The 20,251-nt window shown below is 42.4% G+C and overlaps 1 protein-coding gene across 1 annotated transcript in view; it reads left to right on the top strand.

Moving 5' to 3' along the window:
• Positions 1-20,251, top strand: part of ITGA9 (integrin subunit alpha 9) — a 211,105-nt gene that overhangs the window by 14,949 nt on the left and 175,905 nt on the right. Inside the window, exons 4-9 of the mRNA XM_071736098.1 lie at positions 1,881-2,004; positions 10,352-10,419; positions 12,641-12,770; positions 14,335-14,420; positions 16,911-16,979; positions 19,742-19,879. Coding sequence (XP_071592199.1) covers positions 1,881-2,004; positions 10,352-10,419; positions 12,641-12,770; positions 14,335-14,420; positions 16,911-16,979; positions 19,742-19,879 — 615 coding nt within the window. The remainder of the gene's footprint in view (positions 1-1,880; positions 2,005-10,351; positions 10,420-12,640; positions 12,771-14,334; positions 14,421-16,910; positions 16,980-19,741; positions 19,880-20,251) is intronic.

The following is a 20,251-nucleotide window of genomic DNA, read 5'->3' as shown; positions in this document are numbered from 1 at the left end:
TTTTAAAAAATACTCTTGGTCTGTTTCTCTTTGAGTTTATATCCGGAGTTGTGGTTGACTTGACTGTCACTTTAATAGTATGTGTCTTTATGGTACTGTCTCTAAAAGGGCTGTGCATGTGTATATTTGTGCTCACAGCACATATTCATCAGGAGAAAAACTGTTTCCTCGTTACTCTGAAAACTGTTGTTTCATGTGCTGTTTTTTTGTTGCTGTTGAAGTTTGAATGAGTGTGTACTTGGGGATTAAAATCAGAACTGAGCTTCTTTGAAGCAAGTAAGGGTGTCCGCAAAGCTGGTCTGCACAGGACTCCCCATGTATGTTTGGCTGTTGGGCAGGATGCCATCAGAAGCATCCTTTGCCTCATGGGTGGCTCCACAGACCTGGAGTCCCCTCTGCAATAGCCATCTTCGGAAATAGATGCTTCTTGTTGAGTGGTGGAAGTTAGGAAAGCAATAAATATTAAAGTCTGCATGCAGCACAGCTAGCAGCACAGCAGGCTTTTGCGCAACTGGTTTAGCTGTTTCAGTAAAAAAAAAAAAAAATGAGAGTAGTATTACTCTTTTATGTCTTCCTGAGATTAATGGGAAGGGGCCTGTTTTGACTGCTGGATTGAATTTTGAGTTTCCCAGTGGTTGATACACTTCTCAAGTCCTTCACTGGATACAACTGTGCCTGGTTTATGGTGTTTTTACTGTGAGATGCTCTCATGGGCAATGTGCTCAGCTCTGAACTGTTGAGGCAGAAAAGTAGTGTAGGGCACAGGGAAGGAAGAGAGGGAGTGTCCTGTCTGAGAAAGATGGGGTCACATGTGGGGATCTTGAAGGGGACTGACCTAAAGTTTCCAGGAAAGGTGAAAAGCATGTGGAGGTGATCTGTAGCATAGCTGCTGCTCTGTTCACATGGGACCAAGCCTTAAATGATATAAATTGACACATCTACACTGACTTCAGTGACTTAGACCAGTTAGAGATATGGCTTGGCATGTGCCTAAGTTCAAAGCCCTTGCTGTTTCACATTTCATCTTTTTTTTTTTATTTCAACAAAATCCCTTGGCATCAGGCGACTTGTGGTTTGTCTGGCAGCAATGCAGTGTTAATTTTTTTGAGCAAATGGCTCTGGGAAGGTATGAACCAGGCTCCACGTTGCTTGTGCATGTGCTTATGTGTGGCAGTTGTATTGAGCAATGGATCTTGCTGAGACTGGTTTAACTGTGGTTTTGCAAGGTCATCTTATTCTTCACTGTGAAGGTAAAGGTATCTTGATCTCTGCAGCTCACCTGCAGATGGTGCCACAATATCTCTGGCTTTTTCTCTTAAATTCACTACCAGTAAGCAAGACCCAGGCACTTTTGTCACCAGAAACAAAGCTGCTTTTCCCAGTGAGACAAGCCTTTGACTCACATATGCATCCTCTGGTGGGATTACCTATTAATATGGCCTTAGTAAGCTTCTAAGTCTTAGCATCATTCTGATCCTCTTATGTGAATTTTCAGTGTCTTTATTCCCACATTTCCTCCACATTTCTGGCTCAGCTGGGTTTTATCAGTATATCTTTACTTTAGAAAAGCTTCACTGACTGTGAGGATTCCTACACAGTGAGGTCTTGAAATTTCCAGCATGATCTCTGTGTTGCTTTCAGACCTGCTGTTTTCCTAGTCGTGCACATATGAAGGCTGAGATATGAGCTGCCAGGTCAGAGAGTGCAGAAGATAACAGCAAGAAGACAGCTTTTCTAGAAAGAGTGGGGTGTAAAGGGGAGGGCAGTGGGGCAACATGGTGAATGTGATGCTGAGAAGTCCCTCTCATGTGTTCTGGTCCTTGGTTGGAGGGCTCTCCTGTGACTCTGGGTGAATAACCCATGTGATATAATCTGTTTAGGCATGTGCACACCGCTGGAAAAATATCTACTATGAGACAGAATACATCCTGCCCCATGGTTTCTGCAACATCATTCCCCCCAACCTGCAGCCCAACGGGAGGAAGCTTTTGCCCTGCTATGAAGGTAAGAAAAGGGTGTGGGGGGCCAGGAGTGGGGCTCATCTCTCTCACTTGCTGCTCTGTCATTTTACAGCTCCTGTGTTTCCCCTTGATTTCCAAAGCCATCCACAATAATGCTCACTGCTGTTTTTTTTATTTCTTCTTTTTGGTAACACGTGATTGCCTTGCAGCACAGCAGGGGTGGAGGTTGGATTTTCAGTGAAGTTGGGAGAGTAGCAGAATGACTGATCAGGTCCTGTGACTTATTGTGTGTGGTTGCACTTTGCTAAGAGTAATACATTTCTGAGCTGTGTTTTTGAGGCAACAGCTCTTTCCTCCTTCTGTGAATAATCAGTAGATATTGATCTGAGCTTGGCCTTTCATGCTTTGCTGTGGCACAGAGTAAAAATCCTAAATTATATTGCAATTGGGATCCAATTTGCCCATTTTTAAGGGAATATTATAATTTTTCTGTTCTCATTTATCAGAGAAGGAGGAGCAAAGGGCTGTTTAACACGTTGTTCATTTCTGAGAACATATGCAGCATTTGTATTAAACTGTTTCAGGTTCTGTAAGTTGTCTTGGTCCCTGTTTGGACCCTCCTATTGTCTGGGTTTGCAGGGCATGGAGAAGGAGGGCTCCAGCTTGAGTACTGGGTGACTGCTTCTGCTGCTTCTGTTCCAAATCTCAAGTGTCAACTTTTTAATTTTCCAGCTCTGTTGTATTTGAGACTCTTGTATCATGTGTCCTTTCCTAAAGATTTCAGAAGACAGCATCACCTCAGCCAAGAGCAATTGCACACGAGTGTCTTTTTAGGAAAAAAATAGGGTATCACCTAAGATTCCTTGGCCTTCAGAGAAGCACGTGGGGGAAAATGCCTTCTTGGCTTCTCCTGTTTGCACCTGGCATTGTCTTTCCCCTTTCACCTGTGGGAGCCTGAAGAAGTGTGAGAGTTCAGAGGACAAGATGCACCAGGATTTTTTGTGGGCAAGACCTCTAATTCTATTTATTTCTTTGCTTTTATTCATCCCCCCCTTCTGAAGTTAGCAGCTGCCAGCAGTAGGCTTACCTACCCACGTTAGTCAGTGGGAGAGGGGTAAGATGGTGGATGTCCCAGAGAGATAATCTGCTGCTGGCAAGTGGCTGTGTCCCAGCTTGGTGGCCTGTGAAGCCAGCTGTGTGACAGAGCCGGGGCTGCTGCATTCCCGCTTTAATTCTTGAGGCAGCTCCTCACTTCCCTCCAGGCTTTGCTCTGGGAGCTGCTACTGCAAAACCGTGCACCCACTGGGCACACCACTTGTGCACTGAGTGTTTCCCACCCTGAAATTGCTTGTTGTTTGAAATGTGAGAGGTTTTAAGTCTCTCAACCATGCCATACCAGCTTCTCTGCATGGGATACAAGTAACCAGATAAGTCTTTGTGTCACAAGAAGCATCCCACTGCATTTATCTTTTTTTTTCCTCCCCTGTTTCTGTCAGCAAAAGCAGCATAAGGCCTCACACTGAGGTAATGCACTGCCAATAATCTGGTATTAACTTTATGGTCAGTGCATGGACACACTGATGGGGCTCCCTCTGAACCTGTGTTGCTGCTCCTGCACTGCCTTAAAGACAGCCCGCCTGAAGCTGTCGCGGGGAGGTGGTTTTTGGAAGAGATGAACTGCTTATGATTTTATGTGCGTCATGTCTTAGGAGTAAAACTGCTGCTAATCTGACAGGATATTTGCCAGGAATTGCTAGAAAATAGAAATGTGTGGGCCTAGTACACGCAGAGCAGCCAGTGGAAAGTTGGCAGAGCTGGTGCAGTACGATGTTGGCTTTATTTTACTCCATGCTAGAGTGAAAATTGGAGGTTTGGGGCTGATTTTCCCTGCCCCACCCTCTTGCCCCCACCCTGTCAGACACAAAATCACAAAGTATCAAGATGTTTGGATGCATTTGTTTACTCCTGGATGTTTTATATCTCAATAAAACAAGCTGAAAGAGAGACACGGCTGTGCTACGTCATGAAGAGGAATTTTTTGTTTGAGGTTTGTGCAAAATAAGATTGCAGTCATCCTTGCAGTAACATAACATTTTTCCTTCGTTTTCTGGAAGCAGCAGAAGAAATTCTTCTCCACTGACACTGAGGAACAGCCCAGAGGGGAGAAATGGCGAGCCTGATAGGGATAATAAACATGGTGTGTGATACAGCTGAAGTGCTGCTACACGAAGAACCTCTTGGCTGTCACTGGGGGACTGCCAGACCCACGGCTGCAAGCCCGGAGCAGGAGAGCAGGCTGTTGCTTGCTGAGTTCCTGGCATCTCAGCCTTCTCTGGGACTGGCCATGTGCAAATGGGTGCAGGCAGTTGTGTCATGGTTTTCAGAAGCCCTGTTGTAAGCACAGGTGAGATGATAAAGCCCTGGGAGAGGCTGGTGTGGCTGCATGGTCCATAGGCAGAGCTAGCTCCTGCCTAATCGGTGTCGGATGCAGGCCAGTTGAATGCACATCAGTCTCCATCTGTGTGTATATTCACCTCAAGGCGAATGATTAGCTTGTATAGCAGAAGTCTTGTGCCAGAAAGGGAGAGGAGTCTGACCTTGGGACAGATGTACTTAATACATATGGTATGTTTTCTCTCCACATAAAGCAGGCTTAATTAAAGACAAAGGAGGAAATGGAAATTTCCTGACTGGACAGTAGTGGTACAACAACATAGTAGTCTCAATCCATCTTTTCTTGTCTGGCTTCCTTGAAAGGGCTGACAGAAGTCTGGAACTGATTGAGAGCTAATGAGAACAGCAGCAAGCCTAATAGTTAAATGCAATCTTTCTGAGTAGGAACTAATCTGCTTTATATGAGCTGAATGTCCTTTGTGGTATAGCTGGCGTATGGAGCCATGGTCTTCCAGGCAGTGCTTTTACTTGTTTATTTTTCCCCTAGTTTTAATGGCCTTCCAAAAAAAGGAAGCTGCCTCTTTATTCACCCTGCCCTCAAGCCATTCAGTTTGTGAAGAAGAAGGTTGGCCACATCTACCATGGGAAGCAGTCCAGTTGATGGGGAGAGCTGGGGTGGTTTCCTAATTCTCTGTGGCAGGAGTTGGTGGTAGAGGTGGGGGAAGACTGATGGACCCTTTGGTTAGTAAGTAAGGGCAGCAGCACATGCTCATGTGCCTCATCTCCAAAGGGAAAAGCAAGTTTTCCCACAAGGTCCAGACCACATGTGGTTTTCTGGGAGCTATCAAAACATCCATGCTTTGTGGTGCAGACCCAATACCACAATGCTAGGTCAGAAAGATTGCTGCTGTTTTTTCCTAGTGTAGTGAAATGCTGTCATATAGGAAGGAAGAGGCTCTAAGTGCAAATGGTAGTTTACTGTAGCTGTCCACTTTTTTTTCTGTCAAGATGGTAGATACATGATTTTATTGCACTGTGAAGCTCATACTATGTTATGGCATTGAAATTTGGTTAGAGTCTTTCAGAGAGGTTTGTTCAGAGAAAAAATTGAGGAGCATTTATGTGCAGAATTGTCATGCATTACAGCTTATCCTTTTTGTTTGTATATTGCTTTATCCAATTTCTTGGATTATTTATCTTATAACCTGGGATCATCATGGCTACAAAACACCACCATTTTCTTCTCTTTTTTGCTTTATGTATTGATTTGACACATCTTCAAAGTCTCAGAGGCAGCCATCTCTTCCATACTCAGCCTCATCTTACTGCTTTGCTATCAGCTGCTGGCACAGCAGTTAGTTTAGTGGCTTGTGGTCTGTGTAATTGGGGGTGCACAGCAGTCTGTGGGCAGATGAGAAAGAACAATAAAGAAGTGTAAAAACAAAGGAGCTGTTCATGACAGCAGTTACTGCCTGGAGCTGTGCGGAAACTACCGAATCCACTGTATGCAATATTTAAACCTCATGCAAATGTTGCTATTCAGGTGTGCAAAACTGAAACCTGACAGAGTAACTGCACAAATTCCTGCTGTTTGATCATTTCACTGTGTTGATGCATGGATGGATGGATGGCAGCGTCATAAGAGGGACAGGTGTCCCTGCTGTGCAGTGAAGTGGAAGGGAGGTAGAAGCAGGCTTGATTTTCATGCCTTTTGCTTGGTTTTTTGTGCTATCCTGCTGCCTGGGAGGAAGCAGAAGTCTATGGGGCTGGTATATGACAGTCCAGGACATGGGCTGTGACCCTTACTGCATGTCTGAGAAGGAGCCCCACTTGAGCATGAATTTGTAGTGCTGCAGATGGGAGTTAGCTGGGCTGATGAGTATGAGGGGTTTTGTGCTGATAGGGTTATGCTGTAAGCCAGGAGCCCAAAGCCTCTCCAGGCTGGGCTTCTAGTTCTCTGGGGATTGCCTACATATGTCTGGGTCCCTCCAAAACGTGGAGCTGATGTCTGCTCTGTGTTAGTAGAGCTTTAAATTCAGCCTCAATGTCTGGGGTGTTTGTGTCTCTGTTTGTTTCTTCTTGAAAAATGTCTCAAAAGCTGTTTCCTCTCAAAGATGTTAGGAAAAAAGATCAATTCTTATGTTCTCTATGTTTAGATGGTGTAGTGATAAGATGGAGGCTTGATGCCTGCAAGGAGGAAGGATGGTCATTGCTTTGCATCATTGATGAATGTCATGCTGTGCTAATGTAATGAATCCATTTATTCTTCTGCAAGGTCTATTTTTTTCCTATTTATGGTAATTATTTTCAGGTATTTATTCAAGCCAAAATTTTTTAATGTCTTTTCTTCAGTTCACAGAAGTACTAGTTACATACAAACCCCGGATTTACTTGAAATGCTGCATCCATCTATCCACTGATTCAACCAAGGTTTAACTAGTTAGTTACATTAGATGAAAAGTAGGGCCATTAGTTTGAGTAGATAGTACTGGCAATATAAGTGACATAAAAAACACTGAGCATCACAGAAGGCTGTGAACAATGTGATAGTATGCATTTCAGTGGACATACCAACTCAGCTTATTGCACAACTATTTAAACCACCGAGTCTTTCCCATTCCTTATATATTGCAGTTAATAATAATTTGGTTCACTTAAAGAATAATTGTTTTGTCATTGCATAAGAGTTAAAGCAATGTGTGTAATATATGTAATAATGCATATATTGCTGATGAAAATCATCTGTGTTGCATCCTCTTATGTTTGGGTTCTGAATCTGGTCTCCCTTTTTTTTGTTAATTTTGTTTTTTACTTAGGCAATATTATATTATAATAAAACAATGTTTTGGATTCATTAATCTTTTATTTGCAAAAATGATTTAATTTTTATGCATCTGTTGCTTTATCAGAAAAAAACCATTTTTTATATATCCTAAGAAATAAAGCAATTTTGCATGTTTGTTAAATGCAGCTTCATGAATCTATGGATCCATCTACCACCCTTGAAGAGCTGCCTCTTTCCATTGCTAAAGTTGCTTCCATTCCTTCTGCTGTCTTCCCATGTTTTTACATGCCCTTTTTTTTTTTTTTTTCTTTTTTTTTTTCCCATCTGAATTCAGGGGATAGCTCTTGCTAGCTGGACCATTGACACCCACGGGTGTGGGTGGAGGGATGGGGCCTCCCAGATGACTGGACTTAAGCGGAGCCATGGTTTGGAGATGTTTGGGCCTCCCTCAAGTCCATGGCAAACCACTGATGGCTGGGGAAGCTGCCATTGTGTTTGAGGCTTTTACATGTTGCTGAGATGTGAAAAAAAAAAAGGTGTTTAAAAAAAGAGAAAGAGAAATTTTAAAATCCAAAATAAGAAACAAGTTTTATTTGCCTTCCATCCTTCACTGAGGCATTCCCTGCAGTTATGTTGTTATTCACCTGACTGAAATATTTTGCTGTGCAAGCTAAATATCCTATGGAAATTTTCCTCTTTTATTTCAAAGCAAACTGAGATGTGTGTTTTTTGAAGGAGACACTTAAAGAAACTGTGAGCCAAGAGTAACACAATTTTATAGGGAAACAACATTTTAAAACCATCAAATTGTCAGCAGGGCTTACTTGCAGGGGTTGGTTATGGACCTGACACAGAGAGCATCAAGTCTTGCTCTCAAAAGAAATACACGTGGAGTCCTCCTGCCTTTTGTCCCAGATGCGGGGCACGTTTGGCTTTTGAAAGGCTGTGCCCTGGCCTGGGTCATAAGCAAGACCCAGCAGGGACCATGGCCCCTCAGTCCTGGAGGGATGGTGGGAGGCATGGTGGGCATTGAGGTCTCATGGCAGGAGGGGGCCTGGCTGTCCAGGGTCAGCCGTGGCTGTGCAGCCCTGGAGTGGCTCTTCAGGCAGGGCATGGTGGTCACTTGTGCTGCCTGAGCAGCAGCCTAAGCTCCTCTAGCCCTCCATCAAAAAAATGCAAATATATCATTTAAGGTGAAATTTAGGAAGCCATTAAGGCTTGAGCTCTGGCACTAAAAAAAAAAACCCTTGGCAGGTAAGGCAGATGGATACTTCCAGACCTCCAGGGCCGCAGTGGCTCGTGGTGTTCTGTTCTGAATTACAAGCACCTGGGAGTTACCATAGGTCGAGTGCAAAATCGGGAAGAGGCGAGGTCTGGTCACAGTTCAGTACATCACGTAGAGGAAAAATTTTGGCTGGAGGTGAAAGCCTGTGAATGGGACAGACATGCAGCTTGCTGCATTTCAGCCTTTGCAAGGGTGGGAATCCAGCCATTGCAAAAGCAGGGCCTTTAGGGCACGCAGAGCATTATTTTTCAGGAAATGCCAGAGGGAGAAACCTTATCTCCTTAGCTCTCTGAATAAAAAAAATGTTCATATCAATAAACAAATATTTTTCCCCAGGCAAGGAGTGCCTGGCTGTGTGAGAGACTGTATGTGGAGAGATAGGGATTCAGAATCCCAGCGCTTTTGGAATAGCCATGAGCAAATATAGATTTCATTTCTCAGTGGAATTGTTGTCATGCATTCCCACTAGGAAACCAAAGTGTCCCTCTGGCTCTCCTGGTCTGCTGACCAAGGGGCATTAGGCATTTGGCTTGTAATTTGTGGATCAAGTCACTGTTCTATATGATCCTCTCCTTGTGCAATTGTTACCATCTCAGCAAATTCCTTAAAATCTGATCATCTCTGTAATGATTGGAAGGAACTATGTATAATATGTGAAGGGAGAATGGTATGTGTGCATGTATGTATGTATGTATATTCACATACACACATGTACAATGTTTTTGAGAAGGCAGCAATTAATTCATTTTTATCTTCAATATGATAAAATGCAACTTAAAAGGAACTTGCTTTGTTCCAACAAGCCAATTTGCTCATTGATTTCATAACATTTTTTATCATTTAGCAATTAATTAATGGTGCTTGTTTAAAATAAGTAAATAAATATATAAAATATTCACAATTATCAAGCTATATGTTGAATGTTCTTGCAGTCTGAATTACTGCAATATACAGGAAGTGGCAATATGCTGAAGCTGGGCACTCTTTAGTGTGGTAAATATTTGAAAATAATGCTCTGGAAAAAAAAAGGCTCTGATCCAGCTCTTGTTTCAAACGCTCCTAAACTGAAAATGTTTGAACTAAGGCAGGCCACATAGTGATTTTCCTTTTTTTTCCTTTTTTTTTTTTTTTCTTTTTTTGTTTCTCCCCCTTCAGCCCTCACCGCCTGTGAACTTAATATATTTCTAAAACCAGTTTTTTCCTCTTCTGCAAAAAGATAAACTAAAAATTACTGAGGTTTGTCAGAGTAAACAATTGCTACATAAAAACCAGACAAAAAACCTAGTGATACTGGTTGGGTCCCCTGTGAACTGGGACCTCTGAGCAGGTGGCCATGAAAGGTAGCAGACCTCAGCATCCCCCAAACAAGCCTTATCACTTAAAAATGTAGTGGCTGCTCCTCAGTTATCACCTCAGTCTGGAGGCTGGAGTCCTGAAACATCCCTTCACCAGAAACGTTCATGGGGGCTTTGGTGACCATCACTGTAGGGGAAAATAATTTCATTTCTCTGAGGTGTAGTGATGGGGCTGAGAATTAAACCTAGTCCAGAGTTGGTTGCATGCAGACATGTGCATCACCTTTTGCTCCCTTCTTTTCAGCTGTGCTGTTCTGGCTGCCAGAGGGAAAAGGCACTTTGACTGGGGCAGGGCAGCTGCTGTCATGGTGGTTCTGTGATACTGCCCAGTTAGCATCTCCCTGGGCAGCACACCAGCTGTACCCTCAATTTCAGGCCCCTTGTTTTACTCCCCTGTGGGTGTGGGTGAGGATGCTGACATGGTGCACACTGGTGGCAGATCCATTGATAAAACCCCAGAGTCCTGTGTGCTTGCATCTCTGCAGGCTGTGTGTGTAGTGATGCAGCTGGCCCAGGTGCCTGTTGCCTGAGATAACCATGGTTTGTTTTTTTCTTCCCTTCTCCCATCCAGAGTACAAAAAGAAGTATGGGGAGGAGCACGGCTCATGCCAGGCGGGGATTGCAGGCTTCTTCACTGAGGTGAGCAGAAGCAGATGCACAGAAGGGATGGATGGGGTTGGTGAGAGGGTCTCCTGCTGTGTCACCTTGGAGGGGAGCTCTGAGAACAGCTTGGACTGTGTGCTGAGCAGGAGCATGGTATATTTTTATATACCATGCTTTGTTCCAACAAGCCAGTTTGCTCATTGATTTCGTAACATTTTTTATCATTTAGCAATTAATTAATGGTGCTTGTTTTATATTTTTATCATGTACATCCCAAAACTTGCATAGAGGTATCTCTGTGTCCAACATTAACTCTTTACTTTAAGTGATCATGTAGACCATGAATGGCTTCCTTTCTGTATGTGTACACATGGGTTTATGCAGCTATGCAACTGTATAAATGCAAATGCACATATGCATGTGATAAGCACTTCTTAAAATTCTGCTTCAGTTCTTTATTTCAAAAAAATGAAGAAAAAACAGAATGGCACAGTATATTTTTCAGAGCTGTTCTAAATATCAGACCATATTCTTTCCTGGGCAGAAGTCTATTAACCATGTTTAAGTTATGTCAAGGATTATTGTATTTATTGATGGTTTTTTATGTTTCAGGGTAGAGGGTTTTTTTTGAGGAAGGTTTTTATGTTTTTTTTTAAGGGGGGAAACAGCTATTTCAGAGTCAGGCTCCTTGTTACTCTCATGTGAGGTATATACTCAGTCCTAATTCTTGATGCACTGGTCTGCAGCATGTATGGTCCAGGCTTCTGTAAGTGGAATAAAGGTGTCCTCTCTGAAACAGCAGAAAGTGATTCCTGAGTAAAGTGGGGTGGCAGGCAATGTTGCCACAGTGGCACCGCCTGATAACGGGATGTTCAGCCAGCAGCAGCTGTTTCCTGGCTTCTCTGCTCTTCCCAGCCTGTTTCTGTTCCCATGCTTTAAATCCTCCTTTGCTACCCCAGTTCAAAAGATATCTTTGAACTTTCATTGCTTCAGCCTGATGGCAGCTCACTGAGCAGGAAACACAGATAAATGGCTTTTTGGGTCAAACAGACAAGCCCCTACCGTATATTCAGTGCTGCTGATGGGAGTCATTCCTGCCGGTAAATGATCTCTTGACCTCAAGGGCAGGGCCCTCCCAAGGAAAGAAGCTGTTGCCAAGCACATCCTGCTCTTTCATTGGATTTGCAGTCCTGTCCCTGTAGTCTTAGTAGGAAAATTCCTTGTTTAACATCTCAGCCCCCCAAACTGAACTGGTAATCAGAAGGGGTCTTGGATTTGGGAGCATTTTCCCACAAGGATGGAGCTCATCCATGGATGGCCTTGCATGGAATGGAGACGTGAGGCAAAGCAGTCCTTGAGTCTCCAGGGATGGGGAACTTACCTAGGCTTAATACTCCCCAGGCTTGATTTGGTCCCTTTGCTGGAAGTATTTATTAATACATTGCTGGAAGTATTTAAAATCACATCCAGGAGTAGTTTCCCTGTAGGGACGCTAGATGCTTTGAGGCAACTTTTTTTGCATTCTGTGTTGTATGTAAATGTACTTTTGATTTGGATTCAGAAATATTATCCATGAGCATGCTGGATCAAACTTTGCTTGATTTCTGGTCTTCTAAAATCCTGAATCATGCTGGGTGTCTGTAATGAACAATAGCCAGGTTGTCTCCTGAAGAGCAGAGTGTATCTGAGGACAGGGCAAGGCAAAATGTTCCAGCCATGACATAACACACCCCCTGCTTCTTGTGTGCATGGCAACTCTTTAGCTTCAGAGTTTTGAAATAAAAATCCTTTGTTCTGTGTCCTTCATGACTGGTTGGTATAGCGTGTCAGCCAGCATTGAGGCACAGTCTGTAGCTGAATGGTGGGTCTGGGTGGGCTTCTGTCACTCAGTGGAGGTCTTTGGGTTTTCTGGATGGTGTTTGGGCAAGTAAGCAGGTAGAGAGAGATTTTCTGGAGGGCTGCTTTAGCAGGAGTAATTTTGATGATTAGTAAGGATGAGGAAGGTGTTTTATTGAAGCAACAGAAGACCTGAGCAGAAATGGGCCATGAAAGGGGAGATCATGTGTCTCTAGGGTCTGTGCTGTGACTTCCATATTTGGGAAGAAAGGAGGGAGGTTGCTGTAGATGGGCATATATTTTTTTTTAATATCCTGTCCCTTCTCCATTAATATGTGAAGCGTGGATTTTTGTCCAGTTTTGATTGTTATTTTTTTCCCCCCATCCTTTCCCTCACAGCGTTCTGTTTTTCCTGTTGCAGGAGCTGGTCATCATGGGGGCACCAGGGTCTTATTACTGGACAGGGACTGTCAAAGTGCTGAATCTCACCGACAACATGTATTACAAGCTCAACGATGATGCTGTGATAGCCCGGCGGTACACATACCTTGGTAAGCAGCTCTCTGGTGCTCACTGTCCAACAGCAGATTTCGAGGCTTTGATGCTATAAAGTTGATACTGATTTTTTTTTTTTTTGGTGGTGTAGAGGCTTTTTATGAAAAGTGTGAAAGGAAGAATGTCTGAATTAAAGGATTACCCACATGGAAAGAGATATAAGCAAAGAAGCCAGAATATTCCATTTTTGTTTGCTTGTTTTTAAAAAATTTTGCTTTTATTTTTCTGACTAGTATAGAAAATGCACTTTGAAAAGCAGGTTGGATTGTAGTGGGCCTCCTACATTTCTGCTTTTGCCTTGTGATGGACAAATGATTTGTTGTGGGTTAGGCTGCATGCTTGCTTACAGCTGTCTTTAAAATGGGTGCAGCACAAAATTACAGAATGTATATTGCAGCAACAAGTTTATTTCAACAAAAATAGCACCATGTAAGTGAGTCATTGGCAACAGCAGGAGGTTGTGAAGGGATTGCTATAGGCTTGAGTACATCTTTAACTCAGTCAGTTGTACTTGCTCTAAAACCAGTTAATGTCCCAAATACACTTAATTTAAAGGCTCTCACCCCATCTCCAGTACCTAAGACTGTTGAGACCTAGAATGTGTTTCAAACAGTCCATAGTTTGATACTGTTTGACTTCTTAAGAGTCACACTGACCTCTCTTATTCCCCATAACCTTTAGTCTTTAAAGGAATGGAAGGTACTGCTTGGCAATAGCAAAATGAGGACTGTATATACACATATTTAAGGACATAAATAGGTTTGCCACTGATAGACCTGAATTAGAGTGTTTACTGTGTAGACAAGAGTCTCATAATTTACAGCAGAAGAGCAAAGCAAATACATGACAGCCTTAAAAGGAAAGCACTCTACTTGCCTTTGGTTATTATATATCATTTTAATATACCAAATAAGATTGAATCTTTGATCTCCTTCTTTCAAATACACTCTTTCTTTCTTTGATCTATATTCCCATCTTTCTCCTTGCCTAAACAAAACTTCTTTTAAGCCATTAACTTCTCTGACCTCTGCCTACTGTCCATTGCCTTCCCTGACGACCAAAAAAGGCACATAGTTTTCCAAGCCTTCCTGGGCAGTGGTTTTAGCTAAAGGAGGATACTTCTGTCTGGTCTGTGGGACTGTTGCTACCTGATGGGATGCTTTCTCTGTGATGATGTAGCTTCTTTCCTCTCTTTGTGCTTCCTGTTCCTGTTCTACCGCTTCCCTTTCTGGACTTGGGGTTACTAAGCTGCTTCCTGTACCTGTTTCATGTGTCCATTGCCAGGCTCCACACAAACCTTCCTTCTCTCAGCTTTTGGAAGAGTATTGGAGGGCATCCTGTTGTTTCCCACTTCTGAGCTCTTGAGCTGAAAATTGGTGCATCCTGGGCAGAAGAGTTGCTGAACACTAGCAATATGAAGCCCAGGAACAGCAGTGAAACCCAACAAGGGTGGCCCAGCTGGCTGACCCTGTTTCTCAGGCTTTTTCCTTTCATGAGTTATTTATTTATTTATTGATTGATTGATTTCCTCTCTCCTCTCCCACCCCATCTCCCACTCAGGATATGCAGTGACAGCAGGTCATTTCTCTCAGCCAACTACCACGGACATTGTAGGAGGAGCTCCTCAGGATGGAGGCATTGGAAAGGTGCGGCTTTTTGTCAAACAGTAATGTGGTAGGATGCAACAGGGCAAAAAAAAGTGATGTCGATGCAGTTCCCACATGTCTGAGAAGCAAAGAGATTTCTATCTACGAGGTAGTTTTGAATCTCTGTACAGGTGAGAGGTGAGGCAGTTTGAAGTCATCAAATTTTCTCCACCTCTTTCTTTGGGTGCGTCTCATTCCTCCTCCATCACTTCCCTGTCTCACAAAATCCTTAAAGGAGTTTTCTTAACATGACACTGGCAGCACTTAATTCACACTACTTCTGTTTAGGATTTGTAACATATGGGTACCACGTCAATGTTGCCTGAAAACAAAGCAAAACTTTAAAAACTTCAAAAACAGAGTTTGTCTTCTCCTTTTTTTCTTCAGTGCCTCACATGCAGGCTGTTTCAGTAAGTGGTGTTTACTGGGCAGTTTAATGTCTCTTCTAAAACTTCGTGAGATGCTTATGTTTAGTGCATTAAAATCTGATTTCTGCCAGCTGCACTTAAAAATCTTGGTGGTAGTCTCTTGAGAAACAAAAAAGCAAAAAATAATGGTTTTCCCATAGGCATACATATGAGTTAGGTACACCTGGTTGTTACTGTGTTGAGTGCCCAGCTACTATCAGGAGCAGAGTTGGGGTTAGCGCTGTGACTCCTGTACACTTTTCAACCAAAGGTGGAGCAGCTGGGATGGGGAGAGCGAGGGAAAGTATGTAAAGGTTCTGCTTTTGCCCCTCTTCTTTCAAAGTCTGGCCCTTTTGGGGCCTGTTGCCACCATGTGCTTGAGCATGGTGAACGCCTGTCCTACAGCCACCTTCCATCTTCCTCTCTCTGGCTATCCTACAACATCAGTTGTAGCTGAGTTGTGAGAGCAGGGAGTGAGAGGTCTACATTACCAGCGACACTGTCCCTTGGCTTAAGCAGTAACAGTGTCCCAGAGGGTAGCAATGCAAATGGGGGAAAATACAGTAAAAGTAAAGGATGAACTTGGTACAAATACCTTGTTTGATATGACTAGGACATAAGGGATAAAATAGCAGCACAGTTGCTACTGAGAAGGTATATCTGGGAAATACAGAGTTTCCTTATCCCAGGTACTCTGTTACGACTGCTCCAATGCACCTTCTTTCCAACTTACTTTCTCTGTGGAACAGATTTAATTTCTGTACAAGGTGGGGAAAAAAAAAACACTAGCTGCTAATGAGATCTGTGAGAAAGCAGTTGCCCCTGTAGCTTGAAGACTTTTGCTGTAATTGCAAAAGGTCCTGGTTTTCTCCCTTGGCATGGGATGTGGGATAGCAGGAACACATTTCAAAGAGTCAGTAAGAGGTGTTGAGAACTGGACATTACACTGAGCAGTCCTGTTGTGCTTTCTACACTCTCTAGTAAGCTAATCCTTTCCACTTCCCTGATAGAAAGCGATTAGCATTGTTGCACTCTTTTCACTGAAGGTAAAGCCAAGACACTTAATGAGACTGAGTAATTTCTCCAAAGTCACCAGGAGTGTAATTTGTTAAGACTGGGTTTGGAGTTGTGACACCTGGCAACATGTTCTTGCTGCTAAATGTGCTCTTGCAAGACCTGTGGAGTCCTTTATATCTAGAGCAATTCTCCACAGTAAATCTGTGCTGTGTTCTCTGCTGAAAACAGCTTTGAACTCCATCCCACCACCTATTAATAACTCACCACATATTCAGCTATGTCAAGTACTTGGCTCCGCCACGTGGCCTTGGAAGTAAGGGATCCTGTCCTGCAAACTGTGAACACCTGCTAGGAGGAAGCCTGGCAAATGCTGGAGGACTCTCAAACACTGACTGAGACAGCCTTTCTGCCAGCCTTTCAGAGAGTCTCTACAGTCCACGTGTTGTAGATCTTAAATTTTGGTTGAAGATCTGTTACTGAACTTGCATCAATACTATTAGTCCCAAGAGTTCTTGATAAAACAGTTTCTCCTGTGGAAATGAGTGATGAGCAGACTATATTTTCTGATTTACAGGTGTTTTCAGGCAGACAAGGTACAAGTGACTTGGATGGTCTCATTGTGATTTCTACTCTGACCCTTACTAAAGCATGAAGTTTGCAGTGCAGTATGTGCAGGCATGTGTCCCTGAAAAGGGAAAGCTGGATAGGGGAATTGGAGCAGGGCTATGCCTTCTCAGCTTTTTGCCCTGCTCGTTTCCAGGTAGTCTCCAAAAGGCACTCGTTTGGAAAATTCCTTTATCAGATTCTTTTAAATACTCACATGTGCACCGAAGAAGTAGGTGACAAGATACTATTTAAATATCTCTTGTGGTAAGAGGCCAGTGATTCATCAGTAAAATAGGGAACTCTGTGTTTTGTCTTTTAAAAGAAGACTGAGCAATAAAGAAATTGGATCTTGGCAATAGCCATGGCCATGATTGTGATTTAAGTATACTGAGGAAGCACCAAAGCGCTACACACTCTGTAGTTAGCATTGGTTAACTTTTTCATTTTTTTCACTTTTCAGGTTTATATTTTCAGAACAGACAGACGTTCAGGATCTTTAATAAAGATTTTTCAGGCTTCTGGGAAAAAGGTGAGCTTTTATGTTTTCTTTTAAGGGGCAGAGAAGGGGGAAGGGTCATCTCAGAACATAATTTTCATTCTATTGCTGCAGGAATTGTCAACCAAATTCTGTTTCTTCTTGTCCTCCCAGTTAAACCTATTGTACAGACCAAATGTATGCCCTTTTTCTTGTGGAGGTCATGTCTGCTCAATGCCCATGTGACTGAAATTTAAGTTTCTCTTTAGCTCTACACAAAATGCTTGCTGCAGATGTGTTGCAGGGAAAACAAAGTGGACAGTATGTCTAAGTAGAAATAACAACAAAAAGATTTCCTACTGGGAAATAATGCAGTGGGGAAATGATACTCCTTACCTGGGGTTGCCTTCGTTCTCCTGGAAGGAGAGGAAATTCAGAAGGAAAAGGTTATTGGCGGCTTCTGGCTCTAGGAAGACCTACTACTTTCACAAGGATCTAAAGTGATTGTATCTTCAAGTTGCAAGTGTTAGTATCTTTTGTTATTTTTTCCCTACAAAACACAGTTGCAGTCTTTTAAAAACATGTCTGGAACAGAAGAAAACTACAAGGATGTGTAGGTGGATGGTATGACTTGTATTTCAGGACCTCTCCAAAATTTTTATTTCTCTGTGTTAGCAGAATTGCAACATCTTGAAAGGAAAAGACCTCCAGCTCATCCAGGGCATCTTCTGTGTTTGATTGCTTCCTGTTCATTTCTTCCCCTGTTGACTTTTAAATGTCCCTTAGGATGTGCTCCTGGAAAACTATTCCTCAGCCTTATAAACAGAGCTATCAGGAAGTATCCAGGTCTCAGCCAAAAACTTTCCTTTTTTCGATTTAATTGCGTTATTCTTACATGGAACTAGACTAATCAAGTACTTAACATTCTTCAAGTACTTCTAGGTCATCAAGGTCATCTTCTCCTTCCCTACTAGCATCTGTCATCTACAAATTTTCTAAAATCCAAAGGAGTTTTTTATTTTAAACAGAAGGCTGTCCTAAATCACCCTTTCTTTTTTTGTGATTGAAATATAACCAGGCATGCTCAGCAAAGGGCACCGCCTGGAAACGAGTTCTCACAAAACGCGGTGTCCTTCCCACTGGTGTGAAAGTTCATTGCTCTGACATTCTTGTTAGATTGACATTAAAGCAGGTCACTTTCTTCCTTCCCTTTTTTATTGCTGGAGGCTGAACTAGGAAATCAAATGCAGACAAGAAAAAAGAAAATGCAGTGCCTTGTTACAAATGTTAACTACACAGACTTCAGGTTCTCACAGCACTGTGAACTCACCCACGCTGCAGACGTACCATGTTGCAGTTAAGTAAATAATAGCCTTTCCCTCAAAACTGCCTGAATACATAGTGAAATGCTTTTCATAACTTTCTCTCTTTACCCATGAGAATTTTGTTCTAGAACCTTGGTGGATTAAAAAAAAAATAAACAAATAAAAAATCCACAAGGGAACTTAAGCTACAAAATAACTGGAATCAAATGATGTTTGAGGTCTGACCTTCAACCCACACAAACACAAAAATTCTGAATTAAAAACTGAAACTCTATCCTTAACTCACCCCTCTATATATATTTAGCAGCATTTAAATCTTAGGGACTGCACAGAATAGAGTTGCTGATGCCCATCTTCCATGCCCAGTAGTTCTGGCTTGTGCATCTAAACTTATCAGGCGTGGAAGGCTGTGGGGCAGAGGTCTGCAATGAGGAATGTAAAAACATGCAAGAAATGTGATTCATTCTTTTTTTAAACTAAGTAATCATTTCTGTAACCTCAATTTTTCCTACTATGTAAGTGACTCCCAGTTTCAAATAAGAAATGGTGTCTTTCCAATTTTCCTATGGATGTTGCTTTTAATTTTGAGACTCTGGTTCCTAGTTGGTGTCAAAGAGTATGCCTGTGGTGCCTTAGCAGAAATGGATGGAGTTAAGGTGGAATATCATATTGATTTTGGGGTTTTTATTTGTGTTTAAACGACCTTGGAAATTTGTGAAGTGGGTACCAGTTAGGAGACCATTAGCATTTAATGTTAACCCATATAAAAAGTAATGGAATGAAATGAATGTGTTTCTTAAATGAAAGTAACTTAGTTTTGTCAAGCAGTAGTAACTGGCTATCAAAAGTGGGTAAAGTTCTTTTGTGTATCAGCTGAAAAGCTTTTAAAAAAAGACTTCTTTCTCTGTCAATGCACGTGCCTGTACATGAGATCAAAACCCACAACTGGTACTGCTATTTGAAGGTGACCAATAACAAATTGATACACATAGCACAGGGTAAGACAGTTTGCAATCAAGAAGTAATTTTAGATCCCAGTTTTTAAGGGTACCCTACCCCTTGCCTATTTTTCTTTTTTTTTTTCTTTAAAGTATTCCTAGAAGATTTGTAAAACCCATCTTCAGGTCTCTTTCACTGGGCTTGAATAATCACTAGCTAGGCCTTAGTTGGAGAAACTTACTTCACCCCTTCCTGGTCTTCAGCATTTGACAAGTGGAAAGCTTGTGTAAGAAAGCCCTTTTAAGTGTCTCACTTAAGTGTGTCCCAGGGCATAAATTATATTCAGTTGGTAAAACATCCAAACTGGTACATTGTTACAGTAAAGTGTTTAATTCCTGCCAGAATGAGCCCCTAAGTTTTCTCTATAGTAGTGTTCTGAGTGATAAAGCAAGACATAATTTGAAATTAAAAAAATAAAAAACATGCCTAAATGATTTCCTCCTGTGTGTGGGCAGATACTGAATGCTTTGTTGTGACTCGACTTGGTTACAGATGGGCTCTTACTTTGGCTCCTCCTTATGTGCAGTTGATCTGAACTCTGATGGGTTGTCAGACCTGCTGGTCGGAGCACCTATGTTTTCTGAGATCAGAGATGAGGGTCAAGTCACTGTCTATATCAACAGAGGAAACGTGAGTATATACTGGAGATGACTTGGTAAGGAGTGAGAGCGTGGCTCTGGACAGGGTAACACTAATGTCCTGCCAGCACTGCATGGTGAAACTTGCTGTCTCAACTCGTGGGGCTCTGGATGTCTATGGCAGAGCATGAAGCCACAGGAAACTCATCTGGTATTATGGTTTCCCAGACACCAGCCCACATTCATCATGGAGCTGTGAATCTTTTGAAGAGGTCTGGGAAGGTTTCTGTTTTTGTGTTGAAACTTGGTGATATTTGTGGCTTAACATGAATTTGATGCCAAAACCAAGTAAGAATCAGAAGCTTTGAGTGAGTTTTCCTTTGTGTTTTGGGTGGTCACTGGGACCTACACATCAGAACAAAAA

Source organism: Heliangelus exortis, chromosome 2, assembly GCF_036169615.1.
Source record: "Heliangelus exortis chromosome 2, bHelExo1.hap1, whole genome shotgun sequence".
Lineage (NCBI taxonomy): Eukaryota > Metazoa > Chordata > Aves > Apodiformes > Trochilidae > Heliangelus > Heliangelus exortis.
The sequence above is the reverse complement of the archived record's forward strand: the minus strand, read 5'-3'. Positions and strand labels throughout refer to the sequence as shown.